The 17,781-nt window shown below is 39.0% G+C and overlaps 2 protein-coding genes across 3 annotated transcripts; both read left to right on the top strand.

Annotated features, from left to right (window-relative positions):
* The first annotated feature begins 8 nt into the window (after nucleotides 1–8).
* Nucleotides 9–9,615, top strand: LOC131795732 (ATPase family AAA domain-containing protein 3). The gene is made up of 18 exons (XM_059113338.2): nucleotides 9–322; nucleotides 1,462–1,538; nucleotides 2,342–2,443; nucleotides 2,916–2,975; nucleotides 3,481–3,550; nucleotides 4,037–4,109; nucleotides 5,021–5,113; nucleotides 5,342–5,411; nucleotides 5,776–5,843; nucleotides 6,132–6,219; nucleotides 6,324–6,380; nucleotides 6,506–6,631; nucleotides 7,314–7,438; nucleotides 7,526–7,577; nucleotides 8,002–8,072; nucleotides 8,297–8,470; nucleotides 8,895–9,003; nucleotides 9,386–9,615. Exons 1-18 carry the CDS (start codon nucleotides 100–102, stop codon nucleotides 9,566–9,568), a joined length of 1,821 nt encoding a protein of 606 aa, XP_058969321.1. The 5' UTR covers nucleotides 9–99; the 3' UTR covers nucleotides 9,569–9,615.
* A 2,052-nt stretch (nucleotides 9,616–11,667) lies between these two features.
* Nucleotides 11,668–17,569, top strand: LOC131795738 (uncharacterized). Of its 2 annotated transcripts, XM_066172310.1 has the most exons (7): nucleotides 11,668–11,817; nucleotides 12,847–12,972; nucleotides 13,571–14,054; nucleotides 14,693–14,933; nucleotides 15,813–15,925; nucleotides 16,605–16,777; nucleotides 16,989–17,569. In XM_066172310.1, exons 3-7 carry the CDS (start codon nucleotides 13,599–13,601, stop codon nucleotides 17,446–17,448), a joined length of 1,443 nt encoding a protein of 480 aa, XP_066028407.1. In that variant the 5' UTR covers nucleotides 11,668–11,817; nucleotides 12,847–12,972; nucleotides 13,571–13,598; the 3' UTR covers nucleotides 17,449–17,569. The 2 variants fall into 2 exon arrangements, with proteins under 2 accessions (XP_066028407.1, XP_058969329.2); XM_059113346.2 differs by lacking the exon at nucleotides 12,847–12,972.
* Nucleotides 17,570–17,781: the final 212 nt, after the last annotated feature.

The following is a 17,781-nucleotide window of genomic DNA, read 5'->3' as shown; positions in this document are numbered from 1 at the left end:
CACCGGTTCGAAGTTTTGCACGTGTGGGAACTTACATCAGACATCAGTTGAAAACCTATAAAAAATTTCCCCAAGTGGAGGAGATTGCGTACCTTCTTGATGTCCTGGTTATTTGGAGTTAACAAGCCTTCCCCACCTGGTGAGGGGCCTCCGTTGATCCCGGGTTCTCCGCCGGGAGGAGACGATAAAAGTGGAGGAGATGAAGGATCGAAGGATGAGAACTCAGAGAATGAAGGCTCCAAAGGTGCCCCTGTTTGGAGAAGCTTCGATCCGTCGGGTCTTGAAAGGGCTGCTAAAGCTGCAAGGGAACTCGAGAAATCACGTAAGTGTGTTGATCTGACGTCTGGAGATAACTTGTTGGCAATCTTTTTGGTACACAGTACAGTGACTCGTACTCGTGGCACAAAAACAGCTGATGTGTAAGTTACGAATAAAGTTCGATGTGATTTAGGAGTGATATTGCATCACTCTTGAATCCTAACACGAAAGTTATTTGAGGTTCGATAAGTAAGATTGCTTCTGTCAGCGAGAGGTTTTATGTCAAATGTTTCACATTTATTTACCCATCGGTCTTAATCAACAGATTTTATCCCTATCCCCACCCCTGCCATGCCTCCACCCCTCCACCCCTCCACCCCTCCACCCCTCCACCCCTCCACCCCTCCACCCTCATAATTTCTGTATGATTTATGCAATGCAACAGCTCCTTCATAATAGCATAACTGGCATTTCAGCTGACTGATGTCACAATAAATTTCTATATTTGTACTACTGTGGCACAATGGTTACAAGTCACCTATTTATATAGAGTAAGGGGATTAAAAACTGTGGTGACATCACAAAATCCACTTAAATGACCAAATGAATAAATGGAAAATGTTCCAAGTCCAATTTAAGAATAGCTGATGGTATGACCACAAATATATCAACTCAGATATGTATATCACCAGTATCAATGAATTAAATGCATGTCCACTGAGGTCAAACAAAAGTTTTTGTTCATTGAATATAGTCTGCAGTGTTGTTGTCTTGTTAGAAAGCAAGGACCCGGAGCCTAGGCTTTAACAAAAGAGGTTTCCCTTTTGGTTTAAAATAATTTTTTACTATCTTAGATTTTTTTGGTAGAGGATGGTTGAGGAAGGAAAAGCATTTCCACCAAGGGGAAGAATAAAAGACAAGGGAAGGGGAGGGTGAGGAAAGAATTTGTCTCCTCCCCTGGTCTGGAGAAAAAATCACAAACTTGTGATTCTAACTTGCCTTTATCGATTAGACCTTTGTATTGCAACCTTGAGCAGTGTTATAATAGGGCTCATTACAAGTGAAAATGAGAAAGAGTCTTCCCATAGGCATACAAGCATACCTGCCTGAAAAAGAAATATTTAGTGAAAAGGAGGCCTTTTGGAGAGGTAGGTGAGTTACTAATAAGAGACAATAGACTGATTCTATAATTGCACATATTAGATCACTCGAAAGAGGCTCTTGAGATGGCAAGAGTTCAGGAAGCAACAAAGCAATTGGAACAACAGCGTAAAATTAAGGTGAATAAATTTTATTGATACTTTACGTAGGGATCTGAGAAACGTAATGAGTGTGCATTGTTTGTCTATTTTTCTTTTGGTCAAGTGGTGTTTTGACCCATTAACCCTTGACTCCCAAGATCTGATTCTAGCTGCTTTAAAGACATTTCCTCGTTAGTTAGTCAGGGAAATATCTTGTTAGATCAAGATAACTTTTACCTGATAGATTTGAATATTCTCATTACCTGTTTGCTTGACAATATAGAGATATCATGAGGAGAACTTACTTTTAATCCCCCATTGGACTTAAAGAGTTAAAGGTTATCGAATCCATTTATAGCTCTAGGGGTCTTGTTTACTAGGGTATATGGTAATTTTTGCATCTCAACACCCATCTTGGTTTTCTCATTTTTCATTATTTTTCCATATTAAGTATGTCCAAAACTTGAGGCAGCTGCAGATATTCATGTTGTAAACTTTGAAAAAGTTTCAGTTATATTAGAAGAAATGGTCTGATTAGTACCCCAACAAACCCCTCCCCCTCAGAAGAAGAGGCTCTCCTGCCCCACCTGGCTAGGCTTAGGTAATCTCAACATTTTACTCAGAAATGATTAATATGTAAATTTTCCCTGCATTGCCGGTGCACTTCCTCATAAAGAATTGACGAGAAAAGATAAATTTATCATTTATAGGTTGTTGGATCGATACAACACCAAATTCTCGATGCTGATCAGAGGAAATTTATAGAAAATAGATAGGAGATTTACAAATAAAATCTTGGGAGTTGAGGAGACTTGACCTGAGTAGCTCTCATTGATTTGCAGGAATACGAAGCAAGCATCCAACAGATACAAATGGACAAAGTGAGAGTGGAACAAGAGGAAAAGAGAAAAACCCTTGCAGCAGAAACTCAACAACATCAACAGGTTAGTAACAATAATTTAACCCCTGCCCAGTATCTCACCCAAACCCCTTCCTCCTGGACATCTCAAGCTCCTAACTAATATTAATAAAATCCCTGAAATCTTCAACTCTAAAAACCAGAACATCAGTATGCATAGATGTTTTCTCCCTACTGTTCTTCACACATTTCCTAAGGTGCTGACAAGGAGAATTTGTTTGACAATCAAGAGCTTCAGTAGTTTGTGATCATTTCCTTTATTCTCACGACCCTTAATGTGTTGATCAGGGGTGATATCATTAAGAGAAATTAGATGTCAATCACTTTTAGGGAACAAAGGGTTAACCCTCTTAGGCTAGTATCTCAAAACCCTCCTATGTTTTTAACATGATAACTTTTTTAATATCCCAATATTTACCATCTTTGCTACAGTTCAAGTTGATTTTGGCTCGACCCCTTTGAAGAAACTAATTATCTTTTATTTGCTTGTTCATCAGCGTGCTCAGTACCAAGACCAGCTAGCAAGGAAACGTTACGATGATCAACTTTCACAACAGGTAACATACATATAGGCCATCATTGAGGGTGAAGCAGGGGCTACCTTGACTGCAGGCCCCTTTACGTAGTTTTTCTAGTTTAAACTTTATATTCAGTATTTAACTGACAAGTCAACAAAGTTAATCATTAGGGTCTTGGAAAGTAATCTTGGTCAATTATTTTGTTTCTTGCTTTGATGATTTGTGTGTCACATTACAAATTACATGAACCCTTTTCAACCTAACACTTGTTTCTAAATTCTCCATACTCTTCTCTATTCAATTGGTTTGGTACTGACAAGGAGAATTTGTGTAACAATCAAAACTTCTTAGGTTGGTGATCATTTCCTGTATTCTCATGATCTTAATGAATGAATCAGCAGTATCACTGTAAGGAGAAAGTAGATGCTGGTTGCTCTTAGCATTTATGGGATTAATTAATGGATACCAGGGAAGTAAGAAATACATTATTGTTAAGTGATGCCATTTTTTGTAGATATTAACAATTTGAAAAATATTCTTTTAGCGTCGTATGAATGAAGAAAATTTGGCTAAACAGGAAGAGTCAGTGAAGAAACAAGAAGCCATGAAAAGAGGTACATAAGGCTATTTTCATAAAATAAACATAGTTAATTTGCTTTGAAACCAAGATTAGACATTTCATTCGACATTTTATCTTTGCAAACTTATCAGTTTAAAAATTTTTCTGGAATTCAAGCTTTAATCAAACAAAGTTTACTATTTGCTCTGATGTGGGCCAAGGCTCAAAATGTCAGCTTTGAAACTCTTTTTGGTGGCCAATTTACATTATCAAGTTGAATGCAGTTGATAAAACAAAAACTGCCTTTAAATAATCCCCACCAATGCAGCCCCACAGTTTTAAGAAACTAACCCCCTTCATTCAATGGTTACTGTGATATTCAGCAATGCATTCATCACACAACCCATAATTTATTTTTTAAACTGAATTGATAATTATACCAGAATGGTTCATGATAGTGGCCAACTCTAACAAGACTTTGGTTAAATAATAGAATGTTACTACAATTTATGTTGATCATCTTATTACATCCCCTTTGCAGGCACAATTGAATATGAAGCCCAGATAAAACATGACAATGAAATGAAAAGACTGGAAGCAGAGCTCCGTGGCAAGTAAGTGATAAATCAGTTTTCTAAATTTCTAAGAAAGCTATAATGTGTTCATTCTAAATTACCAGCTTGGTGGGAGTGAGCTTGGGAGATGAAGATTATGGTGGGGCTCTGGAGTGGATAATTTTTTATTATCTGAAAGAAGAAAAAACTAAAATAAAGGGTTTGTTAAATTCTGTAAGCCTTTATGCCTTTGATGATACCTTTGTACCTCTCTTCCTTCCAGCATGTCTTCACCTGTCTCTGAAAATGTCCAATTCTGTCGCTTTTGTGGATGACATTTCCCTAAACCCTTTAACTCCTGTGAGTGACTAAGACAGAATTTCTCCTTACGTTATCAACACAATATCAAGAAGACAAGTGATGAGAATAAACAAAAATATCAATTAGGGGATCAATAGTTGATCCACTATCATATTTCCCAAACTAACATCATAAGAATTTTATGGAAGACAGTAAGGAGAATTACTAATGAGATCTTGGGAATGGAAGAGTTAACCCTTTACACCCTAACATCAATATCCATATTCTCCACACTCTGCTCTATACATTTTCTTCAGTACTGACATGGAGAATTTATTGAACAATCAAAGACTTTCCAGTTGGCGATCATTTCCTTTGTTCTCATGATCTTAATGAATGATTCAGATATATTACTGTAAGGAGAAATTAGATGCTGGTCGCTCTCAGGGTTTAAAGGCTTTGGCTCGTTGGAACTGTCACCAGCAATCACCCAACATATCAATTGACATTATAACTGGGAGCCATCCAAATGTTTGTCAGTCATTATAGTTCATAATTTTGCTTGATTTTTTGTGCTCTCTTGGCAAAAAATATGTACACGAGGTTTGGATAAAGTGATAAATTGATTTACTAGTTAATGACTGATTGATCTGCCTACCAATTATTTTCAGAGCTAAAATAGAACGTGAGAACAAGGACATTAGAATGGAACAGATTAAACTTAAAGCTGCGGAGCAAAGAGAGACTGTTCTGCAATCAATCAAGTAAGTGCCGATTATACTATTTGTCAGGGATTCTGGATAAGAGAGAAAGTAAATTTAGAGCCCAGTCATTAAATAAAGAAGGATGTTATTCATTATGATACACATGTGGAACACAGAACAACTTTCTGCATATCCCGTAATTCCTCATGCAGAACACAGAATATGCAGCTTGGTTTCCCTGTAACTATGTTCCAGTGTTACAGGTAGTGACTTCTTTTTGTTTTGCAGGACAGCAGGTAGCATCCTTGGAGCAGGATTTGATGCATTCATCTCAGACTGGGATAAAATATCTGCCACGGTAAGACTGATGCCTTCATGTACACATTTGTGAATGACTTATGAAGTGGATTCAGTGGTGAACAACCACAAAGGGACTCTCCTTGTCCACCATTTCTTGGTCAAATTTGAATAAGAAAGGTCGAGTTTTGATACAGCAGGAAAAACCAAAGGATCCAGGGGAAAGTTTTTCTATCAAGGAGAAGAACCAATAACATCCTCTGCCCAGATGTGACTGTGGATCTTTTAAATCACACTCCAAGGTGCAACAGAGGGAGGCAAACACTTTCACCACTTCCCTATCCCTTGTACCTTATGTACAGCTCTTGGGGTAGATTAGTGGAATTTCAGTTGTCTGAGTCATTGTTATATGCCTCTTTTTGCAGGCTGCAGGCCTCACCCTCCTTGCTCTTGGTGTTTACACAGCTAAATATGGCACAGGAGTCACAGCCAGGTAGGATATTCTGCACACTTTCCTTACAAACCCTTTGAACCCTACAAGTGACTAGAATCTAATTTCTCCTTACAGTATCACCCCTATATCACATATTAAGGTTACAAGAATAAAGGAAATGATCGTCAAGTAAAGAAGCTCTTGATTGTTACACAAATTCTCTTTGTTTGCACATGACAAAATGTATAGAGAACAGTATGGAGAATATACTTACTGATGTTAGAGTGTAAAGGTTTAAATCATGTCAACTACCAAACTCCTTTATTATTTTTTTCTTTGCATTTATAGATTCATTGAAGCTCGCTTAGGGAAACCAAGTCTTGTTCGTGACACATCAAGATTAAGTGTTTTTGGTACTTTGCGACACCCAGTTCAGGTACTAATAATAAAACCAGGACTTTCTACTTTTTTTCCCTCTCCTCCTTTGGTTTTTTACCTATGCCAGGATGTGCTAACTCGTATAATTTGTCTACTTTCCAGACTGTTAGGAAAATGTTTGTAAATTATGAAGACTCATTGCAAGGAATTATTTTGAGGGTAGGTACACGTGACATTTGGTTAATGGCTGAAATTGTTGATAATTTGAAGGATTTGAAGTGCTCCCATTGTAAGCGATAACAATCTTTCCCTTAATGAGTTTTTCAAATATTTTCTCGTTACAGCCCAGTCTTGAAAAGAGACTTCAAGAAGTAAGCAAAGCAACAGCGAATACTAAGAAAAACAAAGGACTGTACAGGAATCTACTGTTTTATGGTCCACCAGGGACTGGAAAAACGATGTTTGCAAAGGTAAGAAGACTAGCTTTCAGATCGTAATTAAAAATTTGGATAATTATGAAGAACAACTTCCTGAAAAGACCTGTCGGCCGACAGTCAGCCAACATTCGGCAGACAGACGGCCAGCCCTTTTTATAAGCGATTTAACGTTTACAGAGTAGCTTCATCTATTCCGCTCTTAGAAAAAAGTCATTTCGCTCTGACGTGAATTTTCAAAGTTTGCTTAAGCAGCTGCCTGAATCAGCTTCAAGTTTGAAAGAGTTTCTTTAGCTCGCCAGCACAGCGCAATAGTTTCTTTTCTGGACTGCCGTAAGCTTTGCTCCAATTCTCTTAAAGCTGCTGATACCAGGGTAAATTCTGGCGAGATGGTCGTTTTGGCCAGTAAAGCAACTCGACTTTTTCACATTATAACTGAAAATTCGAATATGAGCTCCGGAATTTAAATCCTGAATAAGCTATTGCTCCTAGAAATTGAAAGCGATTAAGCTAATTGTTTTAGAATAAATCCACTTGCCTTTCAAAACTTAACGACGGGACAAGCTCGAGTGTCTACTGGAAAATGATGCAGATACAACAAATTTTTGGGCAACTCAGTCAAGTCACCATCTATCTCTAAATAGAGAGCAAGTTGGTAGCCAATCAGAGTGTAGCATTTGTGACAGAACGCTTATACTTATTTGCACTTATCTTCCAGAGCCTTGCCAAGCATTCTGGGATGGATTATGGTATTATGACTGGTGGAGATATTGTTCCTATGGGAAAGGAAGGAGTGACAGCCATGCACAAGGCGTTTGACTGGGCCCAGACCTCTAGGAGAGGGTAAGAGGAACAGATGTGATTTGATGCTGTTATCATGGCAATTCTTCGTGATTTCATTTTTTCCATTGTGCTTTTTTTTTCTTTCAGTCTTCTTCTCTTTGTGGACGAGGCTGATGCTTTCTTACGCAAACGTAATCAGGTAAGAATGTTCTTGGTAATTGAGAAAACTGCTCATCACCAAGTCAATTAAACAGACGTTCAAGCAATTTTAAACTGAGGATCGAGATTTTTCCGGGATTGTATTGGTTTTGCCTTACTTCGCTCTGTGATTGGTCCAAATAATTTGCGCGACTCTCTCAACCAATAGGAAGCAAAACTGAAATCAATCACGACTTGGTCGCCCGCGTTTTCCCGCGCTTTAGGCGGTTTGCTTCTTTTATTTTAAGTTCTCATTTGCTATTCAGGGTATTCTCCTTTTTAGCTGATAGGCCGTTGTGGTTACTTTGGTTTGGTTTTACGTCACTCAATCCAAAAGCGCTCCATACCGAAACCAATAGTAATTTGGTCACCCGCATTTTTCCGCGCTCGGCGCAACTTAGTGAAATGTTTCTTTGACTCTTTAGGAAAAGATGAGTGAGGACCTGAGAAGCACATTGAACGCTTTTCTCTACAGAACTGGTGAATCTTCACGCAAGTAAGCTCTTTCAAATTTTTCCAATTTAGTTGTCGTCGAGTCAGTTCACATTTTTGGTTGATGTTTAAAAATAACTGCATGCAGTGAATTCCTCGAGTTCCTTTTGTTACATTCTTTTTATCACTGATTATTAAATTTCTGCGATGATGGTCAGGTGTCACGACTGAATGATATTTATTCTTTCTTCCTTTAAGTTTACTTGTTTGTTTTTTTTTTTCGTACAGGTTCATGTTAGTTCTCGCTAGTAACCAGCCTGACCAGTTTGACTGGGCCATCAATGACCGGTTAGACGAGATGATTGAGTTTGGTCTGCCAACTCTCGAGGAACGAGTACGTTTAGTCCGGCAGTATTTCGAGGAACACGTTTTAAAACCGGCCACAACAGGATCGCGAACAAGGTAAATTGCTAAGCAATTGGTAATTTTTGCAGTAGTTGTCAAGAGAGTGTCAGGAATAGTTCGGTGTTTTGTTAGTTTTGCATCACTTAGTACCGTGATTGGTCTTGAGAAATCGCGCCATTCTTTCGACCGATGCTATGCAAAATTGAAACCAGCCGCGACTTGGTCTCTCAAGATTTCTTACATTGCAATTTAATGTCTTATTTTAAACTGAATTTCATCGGCTCCTTGTGGTATCTCCCTTCTTGTTTCGCGACACTCAACCGTCAGAAAACGCTCAAATTTTTTCACATGTAGTGGCATTTGTCTTCACATATATTTTCCTGCACAACACTTCCAGCCTCAGTTATCTCTTTGGTTGGCTGTTTACGTGTTTCCAGTCTATTTTCGTATTATTCTTGATTTGATTTTCTTCACTTTTTAGTCGTATGAAAATTGCGAACTTCGACTTTAGCAAGAAATGCCAGCAAATTGCCGAAGTGACAGAAGGTCTCTCTGGAAGAGAAATATCAAAAATAGCGATTGCTTGGCAGGTAAGTTTTGAGGAAATCGCTGGTGAAATGGTTTTTATTCAAGTGTCAAAAATGGATCAGAATTTCTTTGGTTTTGTTCCACTTCGCTTTGTGATTAATTAGGACAACTCGAGTCACCTTTCAGCTCAACCAGTCGGATGAAAAACTAAAAGCAGTCGTGATTACAAACGCGCCTTGGAGCAATCACCTGTGTTTACTCTGTGTAATCATTGGCCAATATAATCTTGATTTGCCTCGATTAATATTGACTGCAGCTTTCACGTCGTAGTTTATTTTACTTTTGTAACATGCAATTGAAGAGCGCGCAAAATTGAACTAAGAAATTCGATGTTTTGATTTTGTTTACGTTCAAGCCTGATTTAGGCTTTTTCTGTCATTCCAGGCTAGTGCTTATGGTTCGCCAGATGGTGTCCTCACAGAGGATATGATGGATGAAAGAGTGGAAGAAGCTGTACGACAACACAAGCAAAAAGTAGAATGGCATCAAACGGAGCCATTAACTGAAACAACTGCGTCAGTGACCACAACAGAGAAAAATAAAGCGTCCTCTCCGAAAAGAACTTAAATTTAACTTATCTTCATTAAATGATTTGGGAAATCTTTTTAATAGAGTGGAGGAAGAAGTGATAACTGCAAAATTTCTAAATATTTATCGTCGGCGACTTCCCTTATGCTTCAAGTGCCGGGGAGAAGGTTCACTGACAGGTCTCATGGGGTTTTTGAACAATTTATCAGGATCTTCCAGTAAGACGATAATAGAGAATGCTGTCTGTGTATAGACAGTGAGGTAAATGACACCTCTAACATTCACTTTTCATTTTGATTTTTTTGCTCTCGACATTTGGCCAGCTGGACATACTACCTGTTCAGAACACGCGTTTTGATTGGTGGTCAGCAGTTAGCCTGCGAACAGGCACTCGTTATTAGTGTCAGACCTCTTGCACACCTTTCGCTGGCTCACTTTACCCCAGGCCTTCGCAAGCGAAGAAACGCCCTTGCCGCAACTACCAAGCAATACCAACACAAGCTAAAGTCATCGCACATTTGATTTGCAGCTCTCCTGAGCGAGAGCGATGACTCGATATCGTTTTTCTAACAGATCACAGATTTATGCTCACACGGACTTACTGCCGCCCTTTGACAACTGAGCTTAATATTAGTAATTTTAATGAAGTAATTAAATAAAAGTCGTCGAAAATTTCTCGCAATATTTCGACATGAATGATCGATGATTCTGGAATCGTCATTGATCTCTGAAGGGATTAAGCGCCTAAGCAAATATTTGAGTGTAGCCTCATATCGGCCAATTTAGCAGAATCACAAGGTGATTTCTCCGTTATTAATGTGCGGTTGCAAGGGATAAAACCGTACATTAGTAAGATTGCTTTTGGGTCATGTTTAAGAGGAAGCACGAAATGCACTGAAACATCCGCCTAAATTAACCCATTTGAGATCGAATCTTCCGAACCTTAACGGGACCAACGAAAGAAACAGACGGAACAGTAAAAAAAATTAGACTAAACCTTCAGTAACGAATGGGGCCTTCCGAAATAAGGCGGAGCCGTCCGAGATCAAACGTCACCGTGAGAAATTAGGCGGAACCATCTTTGCCTGAACTCTTGTTGAAAACAGAACGACACAAAATACAGCAAAAACCAAAAGCATCATACAATTAAAACGGAAAGAATGCATTTCTGGATCTGTCAGGGGGTGATGTTGATCACCGTTGAGTGTCACGCGATCCAAAATGAGGCGTTTGCGAAATCTTCAAAGAATAAGGCTCGATCCCAGGTTACTGATCCAACAACAGAGGTAACGGAGAGAGAGAGTGACCTGGCAATGAGGTAGTGTAAACTGTAATGCGTCATGACGGCACTCTGCACAACTATGACGTCGGTTCAGGATAAGATGTAACTAGGCGACGGGGCTGTCACCAATATTGATATAAAGATGACAAATAAACGAATGTTTTCCTTTCATCTTTGCAAAATCACAAGAAGCGTTTCGAAAATTTGAAATCTAGCTCGATTAGTCTTTTGATAAAAGCATTAATTTTGGTTTTAGATGAGTCCTTAGCATGACGGTTTGTTTGAATGAAGTTGCAATGCAGTCAGGAACAAAGAAATGTCGGCATTGAAAACTAATTAAAAAATAATTATGTCTTTCAGGTTATTTTGAAGTATTTTACGTTGTTGGTTAATTATTAAACAACTTCCTCATTCATGTTTAGTTTTAAACATGTTCTTTAATTAATGTAGAACCCTTGTAAGAATTTTCGGTTGCATTTATTTTCGTTTACGCCAGAGCTGTGAAAATTCTTTGCTACAAAATAAGATACATATTTTAAACCGAAATTTCAATGAACACGTTTCAGAGTAGCATCATTATCCTGAAAGTTTTTTCATAGTTGTATGTCTTGTTAATATTCTGAACACATACCGAGAGATTTTTTTGCTGATTTCTAATCCACAAGTTTACTTAAGCCTCACAAAGGATCCGCATTGAACGCGTCGGGAGCGTTTGGTAAATAAATAGCGTTATTAGGCATTGTTTCGCGATTTTTTCTTTGTTTATTTGAGCAGACTTAACAGCTAATTTGCTCATGTTTATACATATTTTAATACGTGCGAATAAACAGAGTTTGAAGTACGCTAGGAATGAGGGAATCTGACAAGTTCTCTCTGAAATCATCACAATGTTTATTATTATGACACAGAAGCGGCCTAAGCTGACTTGCTTGACTCAATGACCAGAATTAACAATATGTGCAACCGATGTGAAACGAAACAAGCGCCAAGTATCTGCTGAGTACAGGTAAAGTTGATTTATTTTGTAAACAGGAGTTAAAGTTTACCTTGATTACAGTAAGGTCAGTAAAAACATGGAGCAACGAAACTTGAGTTAGCTTCCAAAATTTCTTTTTTGTAAAGTTCGGTTGCAAAACATCGAGGAAGGTTTGACTTTGAACAATACAATGTTTAATAACCTTCCTATTTTACTAAAGGGTCAAACATATTCGCAAAACTTTGTAACTCAATCAATAGCTTTATTTTAGTATCATTGATATATAGCCGAGGATAAATCCTTAATAGCTTTGATTTTTACAGCCCAAGTGATGGCTTACAACGCAACATGTGAAAGAAAGTTTCCATTTGCGTTCAGCGCCTTTCATTTGCACATAAGGAGAATCTATCAAAAGATAAAACGCGAAATTTCTTAGTGAGCGTGTCTCAAGGATTGTCGTAATGTTGTTGAAAACATTTCCTTGTGCACTATCTAAGACCTTTACTCTCAAAAGATTTGGATTACGTGTATCTTCTTACATCAACAACAAGTGCAAGGGACTTCGATGCGAATCTAAGCAAATTATTCTGCCTTGTAAGGTTTACGGAAAACAGTAATTCAAATAAGAATATTTTCGCTTGGAGTCTTCGCAGTTACAAGACCACAAAACCGAACGAACTGACAGACAGAAGAAAAAAGGGGTTAAGATTCTAAAGAAACTGTGGTGCTGCGTCGATGGGAGAGTATAACAGGGTAATTTAGTGTATCAGTTGAGTTGATTACGTAAATTGCCACCGTAAAGAGTTTAAAGGCCGACGTTTCGAGCGTTAGCCCTTCGTTCAATCGCTCTGAGGAAGGGCGAACACTTGAAACGTCAGCCTTGAAAATCTTTACGGTGGCCAATTTACGTTATCAACTCAGTTGATGACGCTATATTACCCGCCTGTGGACTGACAGACAGTCAGACAAAGAGACAAATACACAGCAGGTAAAAAGATACACAAGCCAAACTTGTGGTCAGACAAAGTAAACATATAGCAGTTTCTTTTTGATCCGAAGTGTCAACAATCAAAGAAAACCTGCCTTATAAAGAAAGCCGCCTTAAAAACGCGCCGCCTTAAAGAAGTACCGCAGTTTGAGGTAAAACTATCGATGAACGCCGCTCTCGAATAACCATCCGTATTAGTAAGTATGTTTGGGCTTTGCTCTACACTTATTTCTATATTCCAATTGTTTTAGTGATTTTGTTGTTGCTAAAACTGATATTTGGATTTCCAGTCTAAAAATCGCTCTTTGGACTTCAAGGTTTGTGGTGAGTTCGCCCATTTGCAAGTTCGCTGCCTTTCACCTTTGCAAGTTCGCCTCTTAACTTAAGACAAGTTCGTCTCCAGCTTCACCAGTTCGCCCCCCAAATCTTTCAACTCGTTTTTCTACCGCAAAAAGTATCCATTTCCTGTCAAAACCATGATTGTTTTGCAACCAACATGCTACTTCCACAACGCAACCAAAAAAACAAGGTTTGCTTCAAGAGTGAACATAAGTGGTTTCAAACCTCTGGTTCTCTGTTAATTCTTTTTTGGTGACACGAATTACTTTCCATGTTGTTTATGAATCTATAGAAACTACAACTGACGCTGTTTAAAAACTTATAACACCACAAGGATGGAGGCGAACTTACGTTTTACTCTGGGAGGCGAGCCGGCAAAGGTGATTGGGGGCGGACGTGCAATGGGGTGATAATCAATGTTTTCTTTTATCATGCAATATCTTTACATTTTTGTAGGTTTTGACGACTTCTCCGTTCTATCTCTATGGGGAACGGCATTAGGAAATATTTTGCCTTTCGAGTTCGTCCCCAACCCTCTGACTTGCAGCCAGTCGATGCAAGTGCATGGATTCTTGAGGAAGTGGGACGAGGCAAAGCAGGAAAACATCGCCGACCAAAATTCGGTGATATGATTGGCTCCATTTACATCTTAACAGCGCTTATTGGGAATTTAAACTCCCCATACACAAAGCTTAGTCGTGCAGGGCTGTTGCTATGGATACTGAGTATGGCAGTGAACTTCACATATGACGGTTATGAGTCAATTGCTAAATATGGCTACCCATGGATGGCTGTACGCGGTTTGCTGTTGATCACTTGTTGTGTTTGTACGTGGTTTACTATTCGGCGTACGATCCCGTGGTTGGAGAAAGGACTGGGGGAGCTGGAAAGGGATAAGCGTTACAGGAAGGCGTTGCGTGACATAAAAGTCATCACAAAGGTGAGTCTCCGAGATAGCTCTCTCATATTTTGTGGTTTGAATAGATTAGATGAACGGCACTCGTCAGCGCGTTTACGAGGGTAGGAACTTGACATCAGTGGTAACATCTGAGGAGGGGAAATTTGACAACGAAAGTTAGGAATGCAGGGCGGGAGGAGTGGGGGGGGAGGAGAGAGTCTTATACAAAATACCATGATAAGAAAGAAATCGTAGTGGAGATTTAAACGCTGATGAGGGAGAGCAAGGGGCGTTGTTGGACTTGTGGTGACCTGACTTAGTGTGCTGGATTCCGGGTCGAGAGGCCTGGATTCGAGACTTAAAAGTTGCACAGTCTCTTCCCTCACGTGAGTGTAAAATGATTGACAGACTATCAGGGATGCCCGATGAAAACTCGAAAAGCTGGCGGGTAACCTACATCGACATCCCATCCAGGCCTACAGGATGGGCTCTAACTAAATGAGTCCCTCGGTTAGAGTTCAGACTTTACTTTTCACAGAACAATAAACCTTAGATTTTAAGAATACTCTGCTTTTCCAAGGAGAATCATCTTCTCCGCAAATTGACTGGCACATAGGAATTTTCAACCCTCAGATGTTTACTTTCAGCAATGGATTTATGATTTTATCTCCATGGTCTAGAAACTTCCTTATGTCCTGGGCGTGTTTGCTGTAATTAGTGGATCTATTCAGTTTGGAATAATGCAGAGAGACAAGGCAACCCACGTGACCTTTGGAGAGTCATCTGACCTTCAAATCACCTTCATATTCCACATGTTAAGGTTCCTGAGTGGTGTGCACATGTTCTACGCCTTAGCTCTTTTTTGGAGCATCCCCATGTGTGTTATGCTGATGGTGGGGTATTCAATGATTGAATATCAAGGTAAGTTATGGGATATCTGGTTGTTAAGCGTAGAGCGCATGAATTCCTTTCCCTCCCCTCCCCGAAGTACATGTCCATTTTGAACAAGCTTCAACTTCTGCTGAGTTTTGCAACCCTCCTGCTCTAGGAGAAACTTGCAATTGAGTAGAAAAGTAGTTTTGGACTGTCCTGTCTTTGATTCTCTTCGCTCCGTACACTCATTATCCTTTGTTTGACAATATGTGCGACTTGGTAAAGCACAAAAAGTAGGAACTCTGCGTTTAGTGCGCCTCAGTCCCAGAGCTCCGCGCGGCGTACTAACATCAATTCTGCAGTTTCACCAGATTGTTTTTTTCGCTCGCGCGACGGCCTTTGCCGAAAAACACGCTGGGACTGCTGGTAGTCTATTTTTCCCACGAACGAGGTCACTTGCATGTCTTTACTTTGTGTTTGTATTTCGCTTCTGGAGCAGGTGAGTTTTATTCTGATAAACGAAGGTGATTCCAGTGGTTTCTGTGTACCAACTCTTAATCAAAAACTGCTATAAAACAGTTTCTATGGGATTGCCTCAAGTTGTTGTAACTTGCACTATCTGCGTTCATGGCACGAGCGTTTGCGCTTAGCTGTGATTGGTTGCACGTTTTCTCGTCAATTCGACTGTTGGTATTCATTTTTTTTTTAAATGTATGATGGTTTTAATGATCTCCTGCGCTAATTATCAAACCATTGCTTGCTTTAATTCGTTATTGGTTACACTACTTCTACTTTACTCCTGAAATTAAAAACTTGGAAGGAAAATTTGAGACAGTCTTTCTGTCGTGAAAATTTCCTTGAAAGCAAGTGCAGATCTGAGTGGCCATATTCAAACCAAATACTTTTTCAATATTTTTATCTCGACAGACTTCTCTTGCATACAACTTAAACTCACGGAAAAGCGACTGACGCTGAGACAGGCCATAGAGGGTTACAACGAAAGAGTGCAGTTTGTAAAGTTATCATCTTCAGCTTGTGTGGTAAGTAAGTTAAGCGATATTTGAGAGTTTGTAGTAATTATGCTACTCTTTCGAGTGGTATACCGTTAAATATCCCACGAGTTACTGGAATTTCTCGTGAAACATGATCCCTTAGATGGGTAAATAAAACAAGAAAATATTAGTGATAAATAAGGCATTCATGACATACCAAAAAAAGGTGCGCAGACTTCACGTTAAATATCTTTGAACTGGCTCACTATTTTATACGACCTTGAAACATTTTCAAAACTGTTTTCAAGCGCTTATAAATAATAATTTACGACATAAAACTCAAAGGATGCATCATAGAGTTATGATAGTCGAATGCTCGAAAAGACCAGTTACTGAGCTCCGCTAAAGAAGACCGCAGCACTCGATGGGGAGTGCGAGAAAGTCGAATTTACAACGACCTTCCCGTTATCTAATTAGCTGTATATTCTAAAGAATTTTGTGAAACAGAGCAGGGAGGATCATTGTCTTGAGTTATCTTGAGTTGGTGTCGCTCAAGGGAAACTCTATCGAATCAAGAGTTTTGATCCATTCTCATATTATCTAGTGCTGGTTACTACAACCTTTTACCTTCTCCGTTCATCACCCTTCTGTTGTTAAATTTATTGAAAACACTACTAATTTTCTGATAGAAGTACGACTCCATCTTTTTTTTTCTTTTTTTTTTCAGGTAATACTGTGCATGTTGATTGCGTATACTTTTGTTTCTTTGGCTGTCAACGCATACGTCTTTCTGTTCCGAAACCGAACGCTGTTCCTGTATATCGTCCACGCCCTCCTACCTCTTGTGCTCGCAGCCTACCCACTTAGCACCGCGTCATGGGTCACCAAGCAATATCATTGGTTAGTATACCAAAGATGAGTCGCTCAACTCGAAGAAATGATCGGTTTCTATCTCCTCAATATATTATCGAGCAAACAGTGACGAGGATTGACAAAACAATTTGCTAGATGGAGAAAATCCATGGGGAAGAAATTATTGATTATTTGAGATGAAATTATTCGTAGAAGATAACTTTACGGCCATAATCATATTTTTTATATTTCTTTTTAGGCATCTGGTAGCAGTTGTGAAGGCGTGGGTCGAGTGCAGTGATTCTGACTCTGACTCAGAAGACGAACGGCCTCTGAGCATCACAAACGAGCATGGCACCAGTAGATTACCTTCTAACTACAGTGAATCGCAGGCTCCTACTCTTAGGATTCACATGCCTGATACGGGCCATGTGATCGTGAATTCAGCTTATGACAACATGGACAGACTTCAAAATGTACTTACTGGATCAGCACTATTCCTTGGCAAACTTCAGCACAGAAAAAAAAACCCAAAGTTTAATTTTGAAAAGTATATCTCATATCTTGATAAAGTTTCGAGGAATGTTGGCTTCTCGATCGGTGTGGTCCCGGTGACCTGGGAACTAGTGTCGACTTTGTTTTTCTTCCTCATCTCGCTGATTGCTCTGTTTGTACAGGAATCCATATTTGGAAAAGCGAAGAGCACGATAACGATTTGAAATTATTTGAATTTATCATTTGTGCCAGCAGAACTTTCTAGAAATGATAATATTTATCTTAATAACAATATTGATGACGACGACGATAACAATGATAATAATAATGAAGGAAAAATGACCAAAAAATAAGGAAAAAATAAAAATAAATTCATAAATATTTTCTTATTGTTTTAAGATGATGATGATGTACAAAACAACTTCCCGGAATGAGGTCGAAAATTTTGTGCATGTCCTAGCTCAGCTAAGGCGGCCGTCTTTTGCAAAAGAGCACTATGAAGTCGACAATAATTGAAAATTTTAGCAAATGAAACACCAAAGTTATTTTCCCATTCT

This window comes from Pocillopora verrucosa, chromosome 9, assembly GCF_036669915.1.
Source record: "Pocillopora verrucosa isolate sample1 chromosome 9, ASM3666991v2, whole genome shotgun sequence".
Lineage (NCBI taxonomy): Eukaryota > Metazoa > Cnidaria > Anthozoa > Scleractinia > Pocilloporidae > Pocillopora > Pocillopora verrucosa.
This window is presented reverse-complemented; position numbering and strand designations above follow the sequence as displayed.